This window comes from Cetorhinus maximus, chromosome 18, assembly GCF_964194155.1.
Source record: "Cetorhinus maximus chromosome 18, sCetMax3.hap1.1, whole genome shotgun sequence".
NCBI lineage: Eukaryota > Metazoa > Chordata > Chondrichthyes > Lamniformes > Cetorhinidae > Cetorhinus > Cetorhinus maximus.
In genome coordinates this window covers 13,843,011-13,861,848 of record NC_135896.1, presented here as the reverse complement: position 1 = coordinate 13,861,848, position 18,838 = coordinate 13,843,011, and the positions used below count along the sequence as shown (strand labels likewise).

Sequence of the window (18,838 nt, the reverse complement as noted above, 5' to 3'; positions counted from 1 at the left end):
CATTGAATTAGATATTCTTTCATTTTTTTGAATGATCTTATGATAGATTGTGCACTAATAGCATCCGACGATTTGATGACGAAACCACACAAAACATCAAGTGGGGCAGTGCACATATTTCCACTCTTTGTGAAGGTTTTTTCTCTGTCAACCATTCCACCTATTTCCTTCGGTGCGAACATGATTCTTAAATGCCTTGTTGAGGCATGCGTCCAAAGGTTGAACTTCAGACGTTAGATCCGTTGGCATAACTGCAATGTTGGTGTTATTTCTTTGCAGGCATCTCATGATCTCATTGGTTATATGGGACCTGAACATGTCCCACACTAATATGCAGCATTCTTTATGCAGACTGCCGGGACACCTATTCCACGCGTTATTAATCCATAACTTCACTCTGTCCTCATCCATCTAACAGTTGTCACGGACATGCACATAAATTCCTGCAGGCAACTTGATCTTTGGCATGTTTTTAGGCTAGGTAGCCTACCATAGGCTTTAATTTTGTTCCCTCAGCCATGCAAGCTAGTACCACCATGAATCTTGTCTTCTCATGTCTTTTGGTTTTCGCTGGAACTATTTTTGAACCTTTCCACTCCACAGTTCGAGTGCTGGGTATATCAAAATTCATGGGCGCGTCATCCATGTTGCCCATGTCATATAATGGGCACTTGTGTTTTTGTCACAGTCTGATGATGAATCAATGGAATTGGTAATTTTGACACTCAGGTTCTTTAGTAGTCTCTGAGCGATCTTAGTCTTCTGCTAAAACACTAAACATTTTCATTCCATAAAACAGCCACACTAACTAGCCATTGCACTGAAATCTTTGCTGGATTCAGGGGTTGATTTGGCCCATTTAAGCATGTGTGTATATGCATTGCATTTCCGGTGATGTTGATACCATTCTACCAAGTTCCGTGGATGCTTTCCGATACATGCTTCTCAAGATCAAGCAAGTGGCTGGTCCCTATTCATTTTGTCTTGGGAACCTTTTTCAGGAAGGATTCTTCCTTTTTCCATTATTCTCACACCAGTTTTTCATTAACACCGAATTCTCTTGCTGCAGCAGTTATTTGATGAGTTAGTAAATGCTACGACTTTTAACTTGAAACCAGCTTTGTACTTAATTCATTTTGTTGGAAGACTCATTTCTGCCGTTGTACACCATGCAGGATCTGCTCTGTGTGGGTGTGCCTTAGATCACCAGGCATTTTTGCAATGCAGCCCTTATCGCCTGCTTGATATCTTATGTCCAGTTAAGTAGTACATGCATTTGTGGGATGAAAAATTGAGGCTGACTACTAATGTGTGTCAAGGCTGAAAAGGGGAGTTGACTTATAAGCTGAGTGTAAGAAAAAACACAAATTTTGGCGACAGAAAAATGCGTTTGTCTTATATGCTGAGTTGATTTATGTGCTATGATCTACGGTGGTAATTTGATGAAAACCAATGGGTACAGAAAGAAAATCTGGTGCACATTGTGAGAATGAAGCAACAGGAGGTGTGCTACAAAAATGGAATTAGTTGGTATTAAAGGAATAAGGATAGCCATATGGATAATATGGTGATTGGGAGAGAATCAAAGTGTAGCTGTAAATGCAAGGCTTCTGGATTGAGATGATGTACCAATGGAAATGCTAAAACCTTTTGGCTTCCCACTTATTGAAATTATTTAGACATATCAAAGAAAACGATGAAAGAAAGACTTGAATTTATATAGTGCTTTTCATGATCACCAGATGCCTCAAAGTGCTTTATAGCCAATGAATACTTTTGAAGTGTAGTCACTGTTGTTATGTCATAACTGTGGCAGCCAAAACGTGCATAGCAAACTCCCACAAACAAGCGATGTGATAATGACCTGATAGCCTGTTTTTGCGATATTGATTGAGGAATAAATATTGATCAGGTGACCAGGGATATCTCCGCTGCTCTTCTTTGAAATAGTGCCAAGGAATCTTTTGCATCCACCCAAGGAGGTAGATGGGGCCTCTGTTTAATATCTCATCCAAAAAGTGGCACCTCTGACAATACAGCGCTTCCTTAGTACTGCATTGGGATGATGGCCTTGATTTTTGTACTCAAGCCCTGGACCCAAGAAGGTTGCTGATATCTGATAATACCAAACTTGGAGAATGGCAAACTGTGACGAAAAGTTCAGGAGGAAGTTAGTCACAGACAGATAGGCCACAGATGGAATTTACTGCAGAGAAATGTGAAGCTGTACATGATGGGAAAAAAGTAGCGAGAAGTGTTTCTGACTTATAGAGATCAATAGCCAGTAGACCTCAGATTGCTCAATTCCTCCTGGGAGGGTTGTTAATAATAAAAATAAAGAGAAAAAGCTCACCTCCCTGCCTTTGGACCACCCATAATTCCCCCTGCAGACTGCTAGATGGTGAAGGTCTGGGGACAGACTATAAATCTAGTTTTATCGAGCACACCTGCACTTGTATAGCCAAAAAGCACATATATTTTACCATTACAATATAACGTGATTCATTAAAGATGGTCCACATTTGTGGTGTAAAATCCCTAAATATTTGGAAATGCTGCATAACTGACTGAAGCACTTTGCATCATTTTTTCTTAATTTTTATTCCATGTCTAGAAAATAATGCAAGTGGCAAGGAGATTTTTCACAGAACTTTAGTATTTTGGAGGTTTCAACTATAATTGAAATGGTGAAATGAACATGAATGCCTGTGGAGAGAATAGGTTTGGTTGACAAAAGGCCTTTTCTCATTCTATATTTCGATGTTTTTACAGTAGTTCTGACCTCCGTTGCAGTCATTTTCACTTTTTGGGAAGGTTTAAAGCAGGTACTAGTGAATTAATTGCCTGTTGTAGGCAGTTCCCTTTTCACAGTGGAAGAGAAAATCATGTGAGTTGAACTGCCACTCTTCCACTCCTGCCACAAGTGAAAAGAACCTTCAGTGTGTCTGAATTCAGCATAATATGAAGGGTAGCACAGATTTAAATGTGAGCAGTGTTCTGTCTGCAAATATCAGAATATCATTTACATAGAATCATCTGTTGTTTTTATAGTTATGTATCCTATGGACATTTTTAAAGCTTGTAGCAATACTTCTGCAGTAAAGCTGCTGACAATGTTTATTCTGAGAGTAACTTAAGACAACTGAGAAGTTTTGTGTGTTTCTGTAATTCTGACAAATTACTTTCAAAGTTTTCATGGAAGTTATAGATTGCTTCCGTTGCCATTATGTAAGCAAATTACATGGTCTGCTTTATAGATTTTGATGTATGTTACATCTTTAGGGGAAATTTTGCAAGGTGCTAATCCTGACCTAGAGCTGTGCTTGATGGGGGCATAGATCACGCTTAATTTATTTAACATTATCTGGCCAATTATGCAATTTCCACTCTGTCCATCAAGGGTGTGCACTCCAAATGGAGTCTCAATATTTATCTTGCAGTAACAATCATAATCATGGTTTCTTTCCTTTATTCCTCAGAACATCCCAAGATACACAATGGCCAGATTGAATGTCCTCTGGGCTATAAAAAAATGAACCAGACAAGCTGTCAAGGTGAGTGCTAAAGTGTTAAAAGATAGACTGTCTAATGATGTAAGACAATAGAGGGGGGAGTGCAATTCTATGTCCCATTACTAAAAAGGGCAGTACATAAAGAGTACTGACATAGTTGACGTTTAAATAGATTCTTAGAATGGTTACAGCACAGAAGGAGACCATTCAGCCCATCATGTCTGCGCCAGCTCGCTGCAAGAATAACTCACCTAGTCCTACTCCCTTGCCTTTTGCCGTTAGTTCTACATTTTTTTTTCTCTTCAGGTAATTATACAATTCTTCTCTGAAAGATATGATTGAAATTGTATCCACTATACACTCAGGTAGTGCATTCCAGATAGTAAACTATCATTGCATAAAGATTTTTTTCTTCATGGCACAGTTGTTTCTTTTGCCAATCATCTTAAGTCAGTGTCCTCTGTTTCTCGACCCTTCCGTCACCAGGAACGGTTTCTCTCTATCTATTCTGCCCAGGCCCCCCATGATTCTGAACATCTCTAACAAATCTCTTTTCAATCTTCTCTTCTTGAAGGAGAACAATCCCAGCTTTTCCAATACAAATGAAAAATACTGCAAGTACTGGAAATCTCAAATAAAAACAAAAAATGCTGGAAATATTCAGGTCAGACAGCATCCGTGGAGAGAAAAACAGAATTAATGGGGAGAATTTAATACCCTCCCCCATGGCAAGTTTGGCATAGGAGCATTTAATTGTGTGGAATGGTGGTGGGTGAGGATCCTGCCACCTTCTCACCACTCTCCTGATTAAGTCCGTAGTTGGAAAACCCGTGGATGGCCTTTCTGAATCTCTGCCAATTCAGGCCCTTAAGTGTGCAAATAATGCCGTTGCTGGTAATGCCCAGCGGCAGGTGGGGGTCTCACCATGCGTGTGTTGCAGGGTGTTGGACATCGTTCAGTAGGTCTTAATGAAGTTGTCATAGTCTTGAGTAGGTTAACTGTATGTATTAATTAACTACAAGAACAATGTACAGTAAAGGGTTCAAGCTAGGAGCTGTCTGCATGCTTGCTTGTGCACACGGCTCTGTCCAACACTGACCCCTAGGTCATGTGTTCTCTTGCATCACTGCATGGGTGGTACAGTCGAAGAAGCTTCACTACAAATTTGGAAGCTGAGGAGTCCACCAGAGTGAGTGAAAGTCCATTGCAAGACCCTCAAGAAATGCAGAGTGAAAAAGAAGAAAACCTGGTCAGACCACAAAGATAGGTGACATAACTACAAAAATTGCAAGACCCCTGAGTGATGCAGAACAAAAAACTGCTCAGATCACAGATAGGGTGAGCAACACTACAGAAAATTGCAAGATCCTGAGTGACGCAGAATCAAAGGACCTGGACAGTTCACGAGATGGTGAGCAAGAATAAAAAAAAAACTATACTTACTTTGTAGAATAGATGGTAGTCCCAGAGGCTCAGTAGATTGCAGCCGTGATGGTCATGCTCACTGAAGTTTAAAAAAAAATCAGCTGGCAGAGTAAAGAGAGAAACCTGCAGAGCACAGTTTAAAAAAAAGAAAAAGTCTGCAGAGTTTAAGAGAAAGGGAACCCTTTTCAGTCGGGTCCCTAACCTCCTGTATGGAGGAATGAATTGCTGCTATTTTAAAAGTTCCTGCAGAGTTACAACACAGTACAACCCTTCCAAGCATGTTGGAAATGTTGAAATCTTAGTTTTAAAAGCACTCTAAACCAAAAGGAGATAGCTTCAAACAATCACACTTCAAAATAAGGAGATCAGATTTTGTCCCAAACTAAGGGATAGCCAAGCTTCAAGCCCAGTGCAGTGCAATACACTACAAAGAGCTGGAACTCTCTACACATGGATTGATACATCCGTTGCAAAATACAACACCTGCAAAGCAGCTTTTCAAATTTGAGCCAAAAATCTCGCTAGTAACAAGGCTCTAAAAAAAAGCAACCGACAGGCTGCAGACAGCCTAAGTGGAAAAATGGTTACTGCACTGACAGCCTTAAAGGGGAAACAATTTTTAAAGCTGTAACTACAAAAAAGTGCGATGGACGGAACATTGCAAGAGACCCCAGAGAGAAGGCAACTCCTAATAAAGCACCGAGGGCAACAAGAGATCCCAAAGAGAGGACAACAAAATACCACAGTGAGAGGGAGATAGAAGACCCCAGAGTGAGGGAGACAATATTCAATTAAACCACAAGACTGTTGTTGACAATATTAATGCAATGAGTTGCACGAGCTGGAGGGTTTAGTGCAAGCGAAAGAACTGACTATGAAGCAGCCAAAAGGCTTAAAAACAGAGCTTTTAGAAAATCCTGTCGCGGTACCCAAACTGCAACAGCAGATAGCAGTACAGAGTGAGCAGATGGCTGTGAATGAAGGAAAGCTATCTGAGGTAACTCCAAAGAAGCAAAAGGTAAATGAAGCTGTTCTACAGAAAAATGTTCGCATCAGAGCTGAATTGGAAGATTTGAAGTGCAAAATTCAAACTGAGTATATACCTTTGAAAATACGTGATAAACTGAAGTCTTCAATGAACCAAGCTGTTTGAGATCTGAAAAAACAAATTTCAGTGACAACACAAAGGCATCAGGAGGAGATAATGATCCTCAGCTCCACAGTTGGCAAATCAAAGTAGAAGTTGGGAAAATTCAACCAGATTACAGCCAGGCAAAACAGCAGGCAGACAAGGCACACAAAGAAGTTGTGACCCTGAAGGATTCCTTGAAAATTCAATACATTACCATGGATAAACATGAGAAGCTGAAAAAGATGTTGAATATTATGTCAAGAAAAGCTGAGTTGGAACTAACAGTAGCAATGAAACGATGCATTGAAGCCCAGAGTAAGTTGGCAAGAGGTCAACAAGAAAATAAACAGTTGAAAGAACAGTTGATTGTCCTTCAAGATCAAATGCAAAATGAATACATAACCATTCAGCAACATGAAGAAATGAAGACAATCTTAAACAGCAGAATGGAAGCACAGCAGGAGAAACTCGAGAAGACTCTACTGAATTAAAAGAAAACTCAAGACGAAGTAAGCGAGCTTCGCAAAGAAAAGGTGAAGAATATTCACACGCTACAAGAATCCCTCAAGTCGAAGTTGGCTCTGGAAAGTTACAAAGAGAGGCTAAATGAATTTAACATCACTTTGAACAAGCTGAACAACCAGTTAACAGAGAAGGCTCAGCAATGTTCAATATTCCACAAGGAAGCCAAAAGCTTCAAGAAACAGACCAAAGAGCTGAAGAAGCAGTTGAATGAAAAAGAGGAGACACAGAGAGGAAAAGCCATAGAATCTTCCTAGCTACAAATGGATAATGAAGCCACGAGTAGCACAATTACAGAACTAGACCTGGCCAACAGTCCAACCAAAACAAAAGACCAAGGACAAAGTTCTGTTGCAGACAGAGAAAGAAAAGACAGAAATAAGATCGGAAAGTGTAAATCCAACACTGAAACGCAAGGAACTAGGAGAAGAAACAGCACTGGCTGTCTCAGACATACTGAAAACAATTGAGCTGAATGAAAAGATTCATAAGCTTACAAAACGATTTGAAAATAAAACATTAAACAAATATTTGGCTGAGATTGTGAAACAAGCAGAAATTAAGTTTCCGTTAGCAAAACATTGACATCCAGCAAGAACATGGTGTACACTACGGAAAAAGAAAATTCTGGTCCAATCTAGAAATGAACCGAGTGCACATTCCCTTCAGAAGGAATGGGACAAACCCACAGTGCCCGAAAGAAGCAGACGGGTTGTTAATAAAGAGAAAAGCAACTCGAAGGAGCTCAAAAAGTGAATCAAATGGAGATAACCATGCCCCCAAACGTGACAGACTGAGATGTGGAAGAACTGTCAAGCCTCAAGACTGTCTGAATTTATAAAGTCAGAGACTTGAGATGGGGGAGCAGGGAGAGCAAATAAAGATTTTATTACCAATAGTTATACTCTGCTGGGAGGGAGGAAAGTTTTCTTTAGAGGATATAGGGGTATGTTGCATGATGCTGTATGTGCCTGCATGTCATTGTAAAGGTGCTCAGAACGAGGGTTAACGTGGGACTTGAGAATAGCACGGCCCATGGTATGATGTATGGAGTCACATGGTATTTGACTGAAAGAACAGTTTAGAGAGAACACTCTGGAAGCAGCCTACCTGCATGGAGCGGCACCATGCATGACAGCAGTATCTGAGATCTGCATATAGTTAAAGATTAACAATAAATATTTCATGTTTACCCATACAAGTCTCAGGATCTCATCATAGAGGGGAGATGGTGGCATAGTGGTAACATTGCTGGGCTAGTAATCCAGGGACCCAGGCTAATGCTCTGAGGACATGGGTTCAAATCTCACCACAACAGCTGGTGGAATTTGAATTCAGTTAGTGAATCTGTAATATAAAGCTGGTCTCAGTGATGATGACCATGAAATTATCATTGATTGTTGTAAAAACCCATCTGGTTGACTAATCTGCCATCTTTACCTGGTCTGGCCTACATGTGACTCCAGACCCACAGGAATGTGGTTGACTCTTAACTGCCCTCTAAAGTCAGTTTAAGGGCAATTAGGGATGGGCAGCAAATGCTGACTTGCCAGCAAAGCTCACATTCCATGAAAGAATTAAAAAAAGACATCCCCACACAACATAATACAACATGATGATCAGTGGTGACAATACAACAGGATTTATCTGCGTTTGCTGGTTTTGGCAGACTCTGCTGCAATGGTGCTCGTGCTCAGCCTTGAAAAAATTTAAATAATGACTGGATTGACTAGCTGCAGTCTTCTCCGTTTCATCACTATGCTTTAGGGTCGTGAAAGCATTGAATCATGGCCTTTGTTGGTCTTTAAAGCTGATTCTTTAGTCGCCTTTCTTCCAAATGATTTCTTTTTCTTCTCAGAGCAAGCTTGTACACCACCCGTTCAGACACTGACTCAGGAATCCAGCTGGCCACAGGTTGCTTTGGTTTTTAAAAGACTGAAAACATTTTTAAACTAGTTCTGGCCAAGAACTTAAGTTTTTAGCTCACCCCAGCTAGGCCCTTTGACTTTGCAATCCATTGGTATTCAAACTGGACAGCCATGTGATCTTTGGAGTCCTTAGCTGCACAGTGCAGTTTTTTTTCCTCCAGTCCTCTGCTTCCAGTTCTCCTATGAAGCTTCTCTCAGGCGATCTTCCTCTGTGTCTTCACTTCAAGTTTTTTCAGTCAGGTCAGAATGCTGCTCGTTTAATTTTCCAGCTTTTGAATTTCTGCTCCAGCTTCTCTGAGGTTGTGGGTTTTTCCAAGAGTTGCCACCATATTGTCAGGTCTTGGATACTGTTCAGTAGGTCTTAATGAAGTCTTCGTAAAAGTAGGTGAATTGTATGTATTTATTAACTACAAGAACAATGTACATATATTCAGCAAAGGGTTCGAGCTTGGAGCTGTCCCTATGCTGGCTTGTGCACACGGCTCTGTCCAACACTAGACTGACCTTTGGGTGCAGGTCTTGTGTTCCCTTAGATCACTGTGTGGGCAGTACTGCACTTAATCCCACGTTAACCATGTATGTGCCAGACCCTTTTATTACAGCGGGTAGCCCAAAAAGCGAGGTTGATGGCGGGCTCCTCGGGGTTTGGGGGATCCCTCGTTGTCAGGTACTGGGTGCTTGTTTAAGGAGCCTGTCATTGGGAAAGGGAGGGAAACCCGCCCCATCTGTCTCCCGTGGCTCTGCCCCCATGATTCCCCTCCCGTCACCATTCACCTGTGCCTGGGTCTATTGGCATTCCTAGGTCTCAGGTGAGTCTATTACGAGCAGCAGTCACCACCTCCCTGGTGGCGCTGCTAATCAATTAAATTTGTTAGGCTGGCAGCACTCAGCAGGCGGGATCTCCACCCCTAAGGTCTTTCATCCCGGGGATGGTCTGCCACTACCCATTTAAGTGCGTGATTGCATATTTGATTCCACTGCTGATAGGGCATCTGGAAAATAATTAGAAATTCTCCTGAGTTTGACCTGTAAAAATGTGTTCATCTATTTCAAGAAATATATGAAATGCTGTGTGTAGCCCTGTATAATCTTGGTACATCTTGGGGAGGCAGTGGCACAGTGGTATTGTCACTGGACTAGTATTCCAGAGACCCAGGTTAATGCTCTGGGGACCCAGGTTTGAATCACACTAGGGCAGGTGGTGGAATTTGAATTCAATAAAAATCTGGAATTAAAAGTCTAATGTCAATTGTTGACATAAAATCTGCCGTTCTTACCTGTTCTAGCCTACACCTGACTCCAGACCCACAGAAATGTGGTTGTCTTTTGACTGCCCTCTGAAATAGCCTATCAAACCGCTAAACCACCGGGCATCGACCTAGGCACCGGAAGTGACAACAGCAAACTCAGCCCTGTCAACGCTACAAAGTCCTCCCCAGTGACACCTGGGGGCTTGTGCCAAAATTGGGAGACCTATCTCACAGACGAATCAAGCAACAACCTGACATAGCTATACTCATGGAATCATACCTTACAGATACTGTCCCAGACACCACCATCACCGTCCCTGGGTATTTCCTGTCCCACCGACAGGACAGACCCAGCAGAGGTGGCAGCATTGTCAGGAGGAGGATAACCTGGGAGTCCTCAACATCGAATCTGGACCACATGAATTCTTATGGTATCAGGTCAAACATGGGCAAGGGAACCTCCTGTTGATTGCCGTGTTGAACACCACTTGGAGGAAATAATGATGATAGCAAGGGTGCAGAACGTACTCTGGGTGGGGGACTTCAGTGTCCATCACCAAGAGAGACTCAGTAGCACCAGTACAGACCAAGCTGGCTGAGTCCTAAAGATGATAACTGCTAGACTGGGTCTGCGGCAGGTGGTGAGGGAGCCAATAAGAAGGAAAAACATACTTGACTTCATCCTCACCAACCTGCCTGCTGTAGATGCATCTGTCCATGACAGTATTGGTAGGAGTGACCATGACACAATCCTTGTGGAGGCGAAGTCCCGTCTTCACATTGAGGATACCCTCCATTGTGTTGTGTAGCACTACCACCGTACTAAATGGGATAAATTTCGAACAGATCTAGTAACCAAGACTGGGCAACCATGAGGCGCTGTGGGCCATCAGCAGCAGAATTATATTCAACCACAATCTGTAACCTAATGGCCCGGCATATCCTCCACTCTACCATTACCACCAAGCCGCGGGATCAACCCTGATTCAATGAAGAGCACTGGAAGACATGCCGGGAGCAGCCCCAGGCATACCTAAAAATGAGGCATCAACCTGGTAAAGCTATAACACAGGACTACTTGCATGCCAAGCAGCATAACAGCAAGCAATAGACAGAGCTAAGCGATCCCAAGACCAATGGATCAGATCTAAGCTCTGCAGTCCTGCAGTCTCACATCTAGTCAGGAATGGTGGTGGGCAATTGAACAAATCACTGGAGGAGGGCTCCACCAATATCCCCACCCTCAATGATGGGGGAGCCCAGCACATCAGTACAGAAGATAAGGTTGAAGAATTTGCAACAAGCTTCAGCTAGAAGTGTCGAGTGGATGAGCCATCTCAGCCTCCTCCGGAGGTCCCTAGCATCACAGATGCCAGTCTTCAGCCATTTCGATTCACTGCAAATGATATCAAGAAATGACTGAAGACACTGGATACTGCAAAGGCTATGGCCCCGACAAATTCTGGCAATAGTACTGAAGACTTGTGTTCCAGAATTTGCCGGACCCCTGGCCAAGCTGTTCCAGTACAGCTACAACACTGGCATCTACCTGGCTATGTGGAAAATTGCCCAGGTATGTCCTGTACACAAGAAGCAGGGCAAATCCAACCCAGCCAATTACCGCTTTATCAGTCTACTCTTGATCATCAGTAAAGTGATGGAATAGGTCATCAACAGTGCTATCAAGCAGTACTTGCTTAGTAATAACCTGCTCACTGATGCTTAGTTTAGGTTCCGCCAGGGCCAATCAGCTCTTGACCTCATTACAGCCTTGGTTCAAACATGGACAAAAAAGCTGAACTCTAGAGGTGAGTTGAGAGTGACTGCCCTTGACATCAAGGAAGCATTTGACCATGTATGGCATCAAGGAGCCCTAGCAAAACTGGTGTCAATGGGAATCGGGAAAAAATCCCTGCTGGTTGAAGTCATACCAAGCACAAAGGAAGATGGTTGTGGTTGTTGGAGGTTAATCACCTAATTCCAGGACATCACTGCAGGAATTCTTTAGGATAGTGTCCTAGGCCCAACCATCTTCAGCTGCTTTATCAGTGACCTTCCTTTCATCATAAGGTCAGAAGTGACGATGTGCAATCATCAGCAAACAATGTTCAGCACCATTCGCAACTCCTCAGATACTGAAGCAATCCATGTTCAAATGCAGCAAGACCTGGACAATATCCAGACTTGGACTGACAAGTGGCAAGTAACATTTGCGCCACACAAGTGCCAGGCAGTGACCATCTCCAACAAGGGAGAATCCAACCATCTCCCCTTGACATTCAATGGCATAACCATCACTGAATTCCCCACTGTCAACACCCCGGGGTCACCATTGACCAGAAACTGATCTTGACTAGCCATATAAATACTGTGGCTAAAAGTGCAGGTCAGAGGCTAAGAATCATGATGGCCTGCCCACCATCTACAAGGCACAAGTGAGGAGTGTGATGGGATACTCTCCACTTGCCTGGATGAGTGCAGCTCCAACAACACTCAAGAAGCTTGACACCATCCAGGACAATGCAGCCCACTTGATTGGCAACCCATCCACAAACGCTCACTCCCCCCACCAACGATGTACAGTGGCAGCAGTGTGTACCTTCTACAAGATGTGCTGCAACAAATCACCAAGACTCCTTTGACAGCATCTTACAAACCTACAACCTCTACCACCTAGAAGCATAAGGGCAGCGTATGCATAGGAATATCACCACCTGCATGTTCCTCTCCAATTACACACCATGCTGACTATTGCCATTCCTTCACTGTTCCTTGGCCAAAGAAATTCCAGGAATCCTGCTCTGGCAGCGCTGTAGGTAAACTCATAATATATGGACTGCAGTGTTTGAAGAAGGTGGCTCACCACCACATTCTTAAGGTCAAATAGGGATGGGCAATAAATGCTGGCATTATCAGCAATGGCCATATCCCATGAATGAATGAAAAGAAGGAAATTTCAACAGAGGTGCCAGATTTGTGGGCCTTCGGTTTTCTATCCTATAACAACAGCCTGAAGCCTACCAGGTATGTTGATCTCTGAGGCACTGAACATAAAGGAGTTAATGTAGGTTTTTGATAGTTTCATTTGCTTGCTCTCTGTTCCCCTGGTGAACCTGGGGGAAGCTAAGGGCCTGGATTTTCACTGAGTCGAGGAAATTCCAGGGACTTTCCAAAATGACAGACAAGGCCTGGATCCGAAAGTCCCACTCCCATTTCTGACAGCCTGTTTGGGGCACAGGGGAGAGGCAAAATGGTGGTGGGGCGTGTCTGCCACATGTGGGAATCCCAAATTTAACAGGGCCACTTAAATCAGTGCTGAATTCAAACAGGCCCCATTTTCACTTGAACATGGGCCTTATCCCGCAGTGTGTAAGTTACTTATCTTCAGAGAAATCGTAAATGCTCTTGAAGGGCTGATAAGATCAGTAGAACTGTCAACCTAGTTATTTAAATTGCCAGCTCTTTAAAAGTAAAAAAAACTGCCTATTTGTGTCTGTGAGAGTTGAAAAAAATCTGTTCTGTCATTTTCAATAGCTGTTTTTGACATAACTCGAAGTGCTATCATTATAGCATTATTAATGCTTGGTTGCTTTCCGCAACCTATCATCATCATGGGGGGTGGGGTTGTACATCTACAGTTTTATTGACAGGTCAAGCAGGTTATTAAAGAATTAGCTGTCTTTGATGTGGGGATATGAATACAAGTCTCTTTGTTTTGATAAGGGATTAGGTACTAAAGGGAATTTAAATGTTTTGAATGGGTTTCATGAATGGGAGTTTTTTTTATATAGCAAACCCTGTAATCGATATTTAGAACTTTATTTTATTTCATCTCAGACTGGCTCCTGAGGTCTCTCCATGGTGGATACTGGGTGAGTTGGCATGGAAAGTGTAAGGGAAAAGTTGGTGGGGTCATAAGTTGGCATGAGTTGCCACTAAGTTGGCATGGGGGCTAATAAGGGTCCGTGTGGATGGGTGGAGAAATGCATTGGCATGGAGGGTATGAGGGGCCTTTGGGCTGGGTGAGGGGCATGGGTTGACATGAGTTGGCATATGTTGGCATGGGGAGTGGGAGGGAGTGTGAGGGGTGAGGGCTAGAGGGCCTAATATTAAAACAAGTCCCAGAGAATTGAGGCAGGCCTTTTAAACAGCCTGCCTCGGCACTAGCAGCCCCTGTGACCAGCTCCGATCTGTGGTCCCGACTCCATCCCAACCCACCTCCTCCTGATCAAAGATTCCATCATTCAGGGCACTAGTTTCCAAGGTGGGTGCAGAGAGTTGGGAAATTTCATGACTCCTGCTATCCGAGTCGGAAGCAAAATTCCAGGCCAAGGTATTCCAAACAGGCTGTCGATTTGATATAACCTGTTCTTTACTATTGCACAAAGTCTAAATCTACTGCAGCATTGCTGGTTGCCATCCCTTCTTACCCTCCTTTGTTCCCAGGAACTGAGCAGCTTCAGAACTGATCACGTACCACTTTAATTGGTCGTATCCCCTATCTTGCTCACAGAGGAGATTAAAATACATTCCAGAGCTTGTATGGGAGCAGTCCACATAACAAACTTATAGTTGATCCCAGCAAATTTCCTGAGGCCCATCTAATAAAAAATTCTTGGTAGGCTCATAGCAGAGTTTCCTCGTTGCCCAGGTGATTATAATTGTGAAAGTGGAAAATGATTAGTTCTCCAAGAGCATTGTATTTTAAAACTTCTTCTAAGGAAAAAAAATGTTCAGTTTTTATGGCATCTTGAAGTGCCAATAGGGGAGATGGAATTGTTCAGCCCACAATCAGTGGCCCTCCTGGGATAAGCTTTTCAATATTTAGAAATCCACCACTGACCCCAGCAACACTTTACAGGTATTCCTTATTTCCATAGTTACTATGGCAGCAGTGGTTGACTATGTGATGCATGTTGTCACTTTCATTACCACCTTTTCTAGTGTTTGCCATTTCTAATATAGCTTGAAAGGAACATGCTTTCTCAAATGTAAGCTATGAAATTGAACTGTTCTATTTTATATGAAGCTGAACATAAGCAAGATATCATTGAACTAAATATTTGTGAATCTTTTTTATGTTCAGGATAACGTTCCCTAAATATTTTACTTTTGTTCTGGTTTCAGGCTGTTTGTTCACATTGGTGTTCTTGATTTATTTTATTATGAGGTGGGTGGGGGACATGGGTTGGCATGAATTGGCATGTATGGGCATGAGTGGGTGAGGAAGGCTGAGGGATGGGGGCTACAGAGCCTAATGTTAAAGAAACCAGCCCAGCCTCCTGGATAGACACAGGATCCTTGCATCACCTGAGCCTGAAGCAAGTCACATGTGATTAAAGTTTACACTTTTATTTTGAGTATTATTAATTTCTGTTGTATTTTGGTGAATTTTGGGGTAGGCTCAGTTCCTGGAAACAGATGGTAACAGCTTTCTATGGGAACTCTGTGCGATACTGAACTGACTGAAGCATAGTATACACTGTGCAGGTGTGTATTTATGATGTGGGATTTATGGGACCATTTTCAATCTTTAATCATTTTTATTTTACAAGAAGAGTATAGACAGTGTAGAGAAAATTTACAAGGATGATCCCAGAAATGTGTGGGTACATATATCAGGAAAGGATTGACTAGTTGGGTCTCTTTTCTCTTGAAAAAGAAGGCTGAGTGGTGACCTAATGGAGCTCTTTAAATTATGAAAGGTTTTGATAGAGTGGATGCAGAGAGAATGGTTTTTGTTATGGGGAAGTTGATGTGCAAGATAATATTGGCCCTCAGAGAAATTTAATTAAACGTGTTTATTTTATTAATACTTTCCTGTAATTATTCCTAAAAGCTTTGAATATTTGTGCATTTTAAGATTTTCAGATCTTGTGCAAAGTGCAAGTTTAAACACTAGGTATAACAATTACCAATACAACTTTCACTTATTTGTACTTTGGCACTATTCATTTCTATAAGTACTTTAATTATGATGCAGAATGCAAAGAGTTAAGCATCATATCATTGGTACAGCAACAACAAAAAATAGATTTTGCCCAGAGTTAAAAGCTGGTGTAATTTATTGTGTCTGAGTTTTACTGAGTTTTTTTGTTTTTTTCTATGGGAGAGAGACATTTTAGTTTATTATACAGGAAATTTTTGCGATACACTAGTGAAACAGGCACAATTAATGAAAATGTTGGCTATAAGAATTGATACTGGATGATCAGGGACATTGACGTCATAATATACAGGAAGGTGTATAATAATGACAGATTAATGCACAACAGTAATTATTTTCACAAGAGGCTTAGTTAACAGATGGTCCCTATCAGCAACTAAGATGCAACTCATTATAAGTAATTACTTGGTTATACATTTAACAGTAAACTGAAAGCTGATTGGATGAAGGTGCTATGGTGAACATCAAAACTTATCACACATATGGCTGGCAGATTTTTAAGCGCTGATACACGAAGATTTTAACCCATTGTATACATGCATTGCACGAAACTGCATTTTAAAACTGGAGGGGAGTTGATGCAGGATTTCTTGAAAGACAAAGTTATGATTCTGTTACTATTTGGCAAAAGATCAACAACGCAAAAGATCAACAACGTAACCATAAAATTGTTGCAGGTCGGGAAGAAATATATAAATATATGTAAAGGCTGTTTAACAAAATGTGTGAAGAAGAACAAGTGCCTGAAGACTAGGTGAAAAACAATTTTAATACCAAATTTCAAGAAAGGGGACAAAAGTGAATGCAGCAATTGCAAAAGAATCAGCTTACAGAGCAGACAGTTATGACCAGGTGAGAAGGGATGAACTGGCTCCCCTCTATTCAAGCTCCTCAGTTTTTCACAGCAAAGGTTTAAGGGAGGGATTTTCCAGTCCCACCAAAATTCTCACCCAAAGTCAACGGGGCTTTTGCAGTTACATTAAATTTTCCGTTCTGCCCACGATGATCACTGCGGTGGGCTGGACTGGAAAATCCCAAACTGAGTTTCTTTTTTACGATGATATGCCTTTTTCCAAATCAGAATGTGTTTAACTGTTTGAGCTGTGAGCAATAAAGAGCCAATCAAACAAGGTTTTCTTAAGTCAAAGAAAGAGCAAATTTATTAACCTCTAAACCTGAGAGAAATAATAAAAACGCAATGTGTCAAGCATTCGGCCCTCATGCAGGCATTAGGTTTCTATTCCCCACCGCGCCCAGTATGATCAGACAAAGTCAACATGGTTTTACCAAAGGGAAATTGTGCTTAACAATTTTTTTAGAATTTTTTGAGAATGTAACTATGAGAGTAGATAAAGGAGAACCAGTAGTATACTTGGGCTTCCAAAAAGCATTTAATAAGGTGCCACACAAATGGTTAATATACAAGATGAGGAATCATGGAGATGGGATGTATTTACATGGATAGAGGATTGGTTAATGGACAAGAAACAAAGAGTAGGGATAAGCAAGACATTTTCAAGCTGTCAGCTGTAACTGGTGGAGTACCACAAGGATCAGTGTTGGGGCCTCAGTTATTTACAATCCATATTAATCTCTCCGACAAAGAGACAGCGAGTAATGTACCTAAGTTTGTTGATGATACTAAATTAAGTGAGAATGCAAGCTGTGAGGCGCACACAGAGGCTGCAAAGAAATAGTGGCAGGTCAAGTGCGTGGACAACAAGGTAGCAGATGGTGTATAATGTGGGAAAGTATGAGGTTATTACCTTTGGTCATAATAGAAAAGTAGAATATCTTTTAAAAGGTGTGAAACTTGTAATTGTTGACATTCAGAGGGACTTAGGTGAACTTGTACAAAGAACATCAAAAGTTAGCATGCAGGCACAGCTAGCAATTAGGAAGGCAAATAGCATGTTGGACTTTATTGTAAGCAGATTGGAGTATGAGGATAAGGAAGTCTTGCTCAAATTATACAAGACTTTGGTGTGACCACATCTGGGATACAGTGCACAGTTTTAGTCTCCATAAAGAAGGATATACTTGGGGTGGAGACGGTACAGTGAAGGTTCATTAGATTGGACCCAAGGATGAGAGGGTTACCCTATGATGAGAGGCTGGGTAGATTGGGTCTGTATTCTCTGGAGTTTAGAAGAATGGGATGTGATCTCATTGAAACATATAAGATTCTGATGGGGCCTGACAGGACAGACACTGAGAGGTTCACTCAAAGGGTTGCGAATCTTTGGAACTCTTTGCCTCAGAAGCTTGTAGATGCTCCATTGTTGAATATTTTTGAGGCTGAGATAGACAGATTTTTTGTCTCTCAAGAAAGCAAAAGATATGGGGAATGTACAGGCCAGTGGAGCTGATCAGCCATGATCATATTGAATGGTGGAGCAGGCTCCAATTTCTTATGTTCTAATACTTCAAAGTAAGAGTGGTGTATGATTTGGACGGGAACTTGCAGAAAGTGGTCATCTGATGCATCCGCGGCCCTTGTTCTTCTAGGTGGTGGAGGTTGCAGGTTTGGAAGGTGCTGTTTGAAGGAGCCTTGATAAATTGCTGCAGTGCATCTTGCAGATGGGACTGCTGACACTGTCCTGCCGGTAGAGGAAATAAATGTTTAATGTGGTAGGTACGGTAGTAATCAAGTGGGCTGCTTTTTCCTGGATGCTGATGAGCTTCTTGAGTATTGTTGGAGTTGCACTCATCTAGGCATGCGGAGAGTATTTCATCATAGTCCAAGGATGTGCCTCGTTGGTAGTGGAAAAGCATGAGGAGTCAGGAGGTGAGTTACTTTCCACATAATTTCCGACCTGCTCTTGCGGCCACAGTATTTATATGGCTGGTCCAGTTAGGTTTCTGGTCAGTGGTAATCCCCAGGGTGTTGATGATGGGGAATTCAGCAATGGTAATGCTGCTGTTTGTCAATGGGAGGTGGTAGACTCTCTCTTTGGAGACGGTTAATGACTGGCACTGGGCACCTTGCATAAACATGCAGCCTTGCATAATAAAGTATCAACACGTTGCTGGATGCTCAAATTCTCACTGATTTCCATGCACCAGGAGCTGTTCAGGTTGTTCCAAGTTCCACTTGTTCTTAAAATTCAAAAATTTCAAAC

The 18,838-nt window shown here is 42.0% G+C and overlaps 1 protein-coding gene across 1 annotated transcript in view; it reads left to right on the top strand.

Annotated features, from left to right (window-relative positions):
- LOC144692949 (latent-transforming growth factor beta-binding protein 2-like) overlaps window positions 1-18,838 on the top strand; it is a 662,780-nt gene that overhangs the window by 294,180 nt on the left and 349,762 nt on the right. Inside the window, exon 9 of the mRNA XM_078562124.1 lies at window positions 3,480-3,554. Coding sequence (XP_078418250.1) covers window positions 3,480-3,554 — 75 coding nt within the window. The remainder of the gene's footprint in view (window positions 1-3,479; window positions 3,555-18,838) is intronic.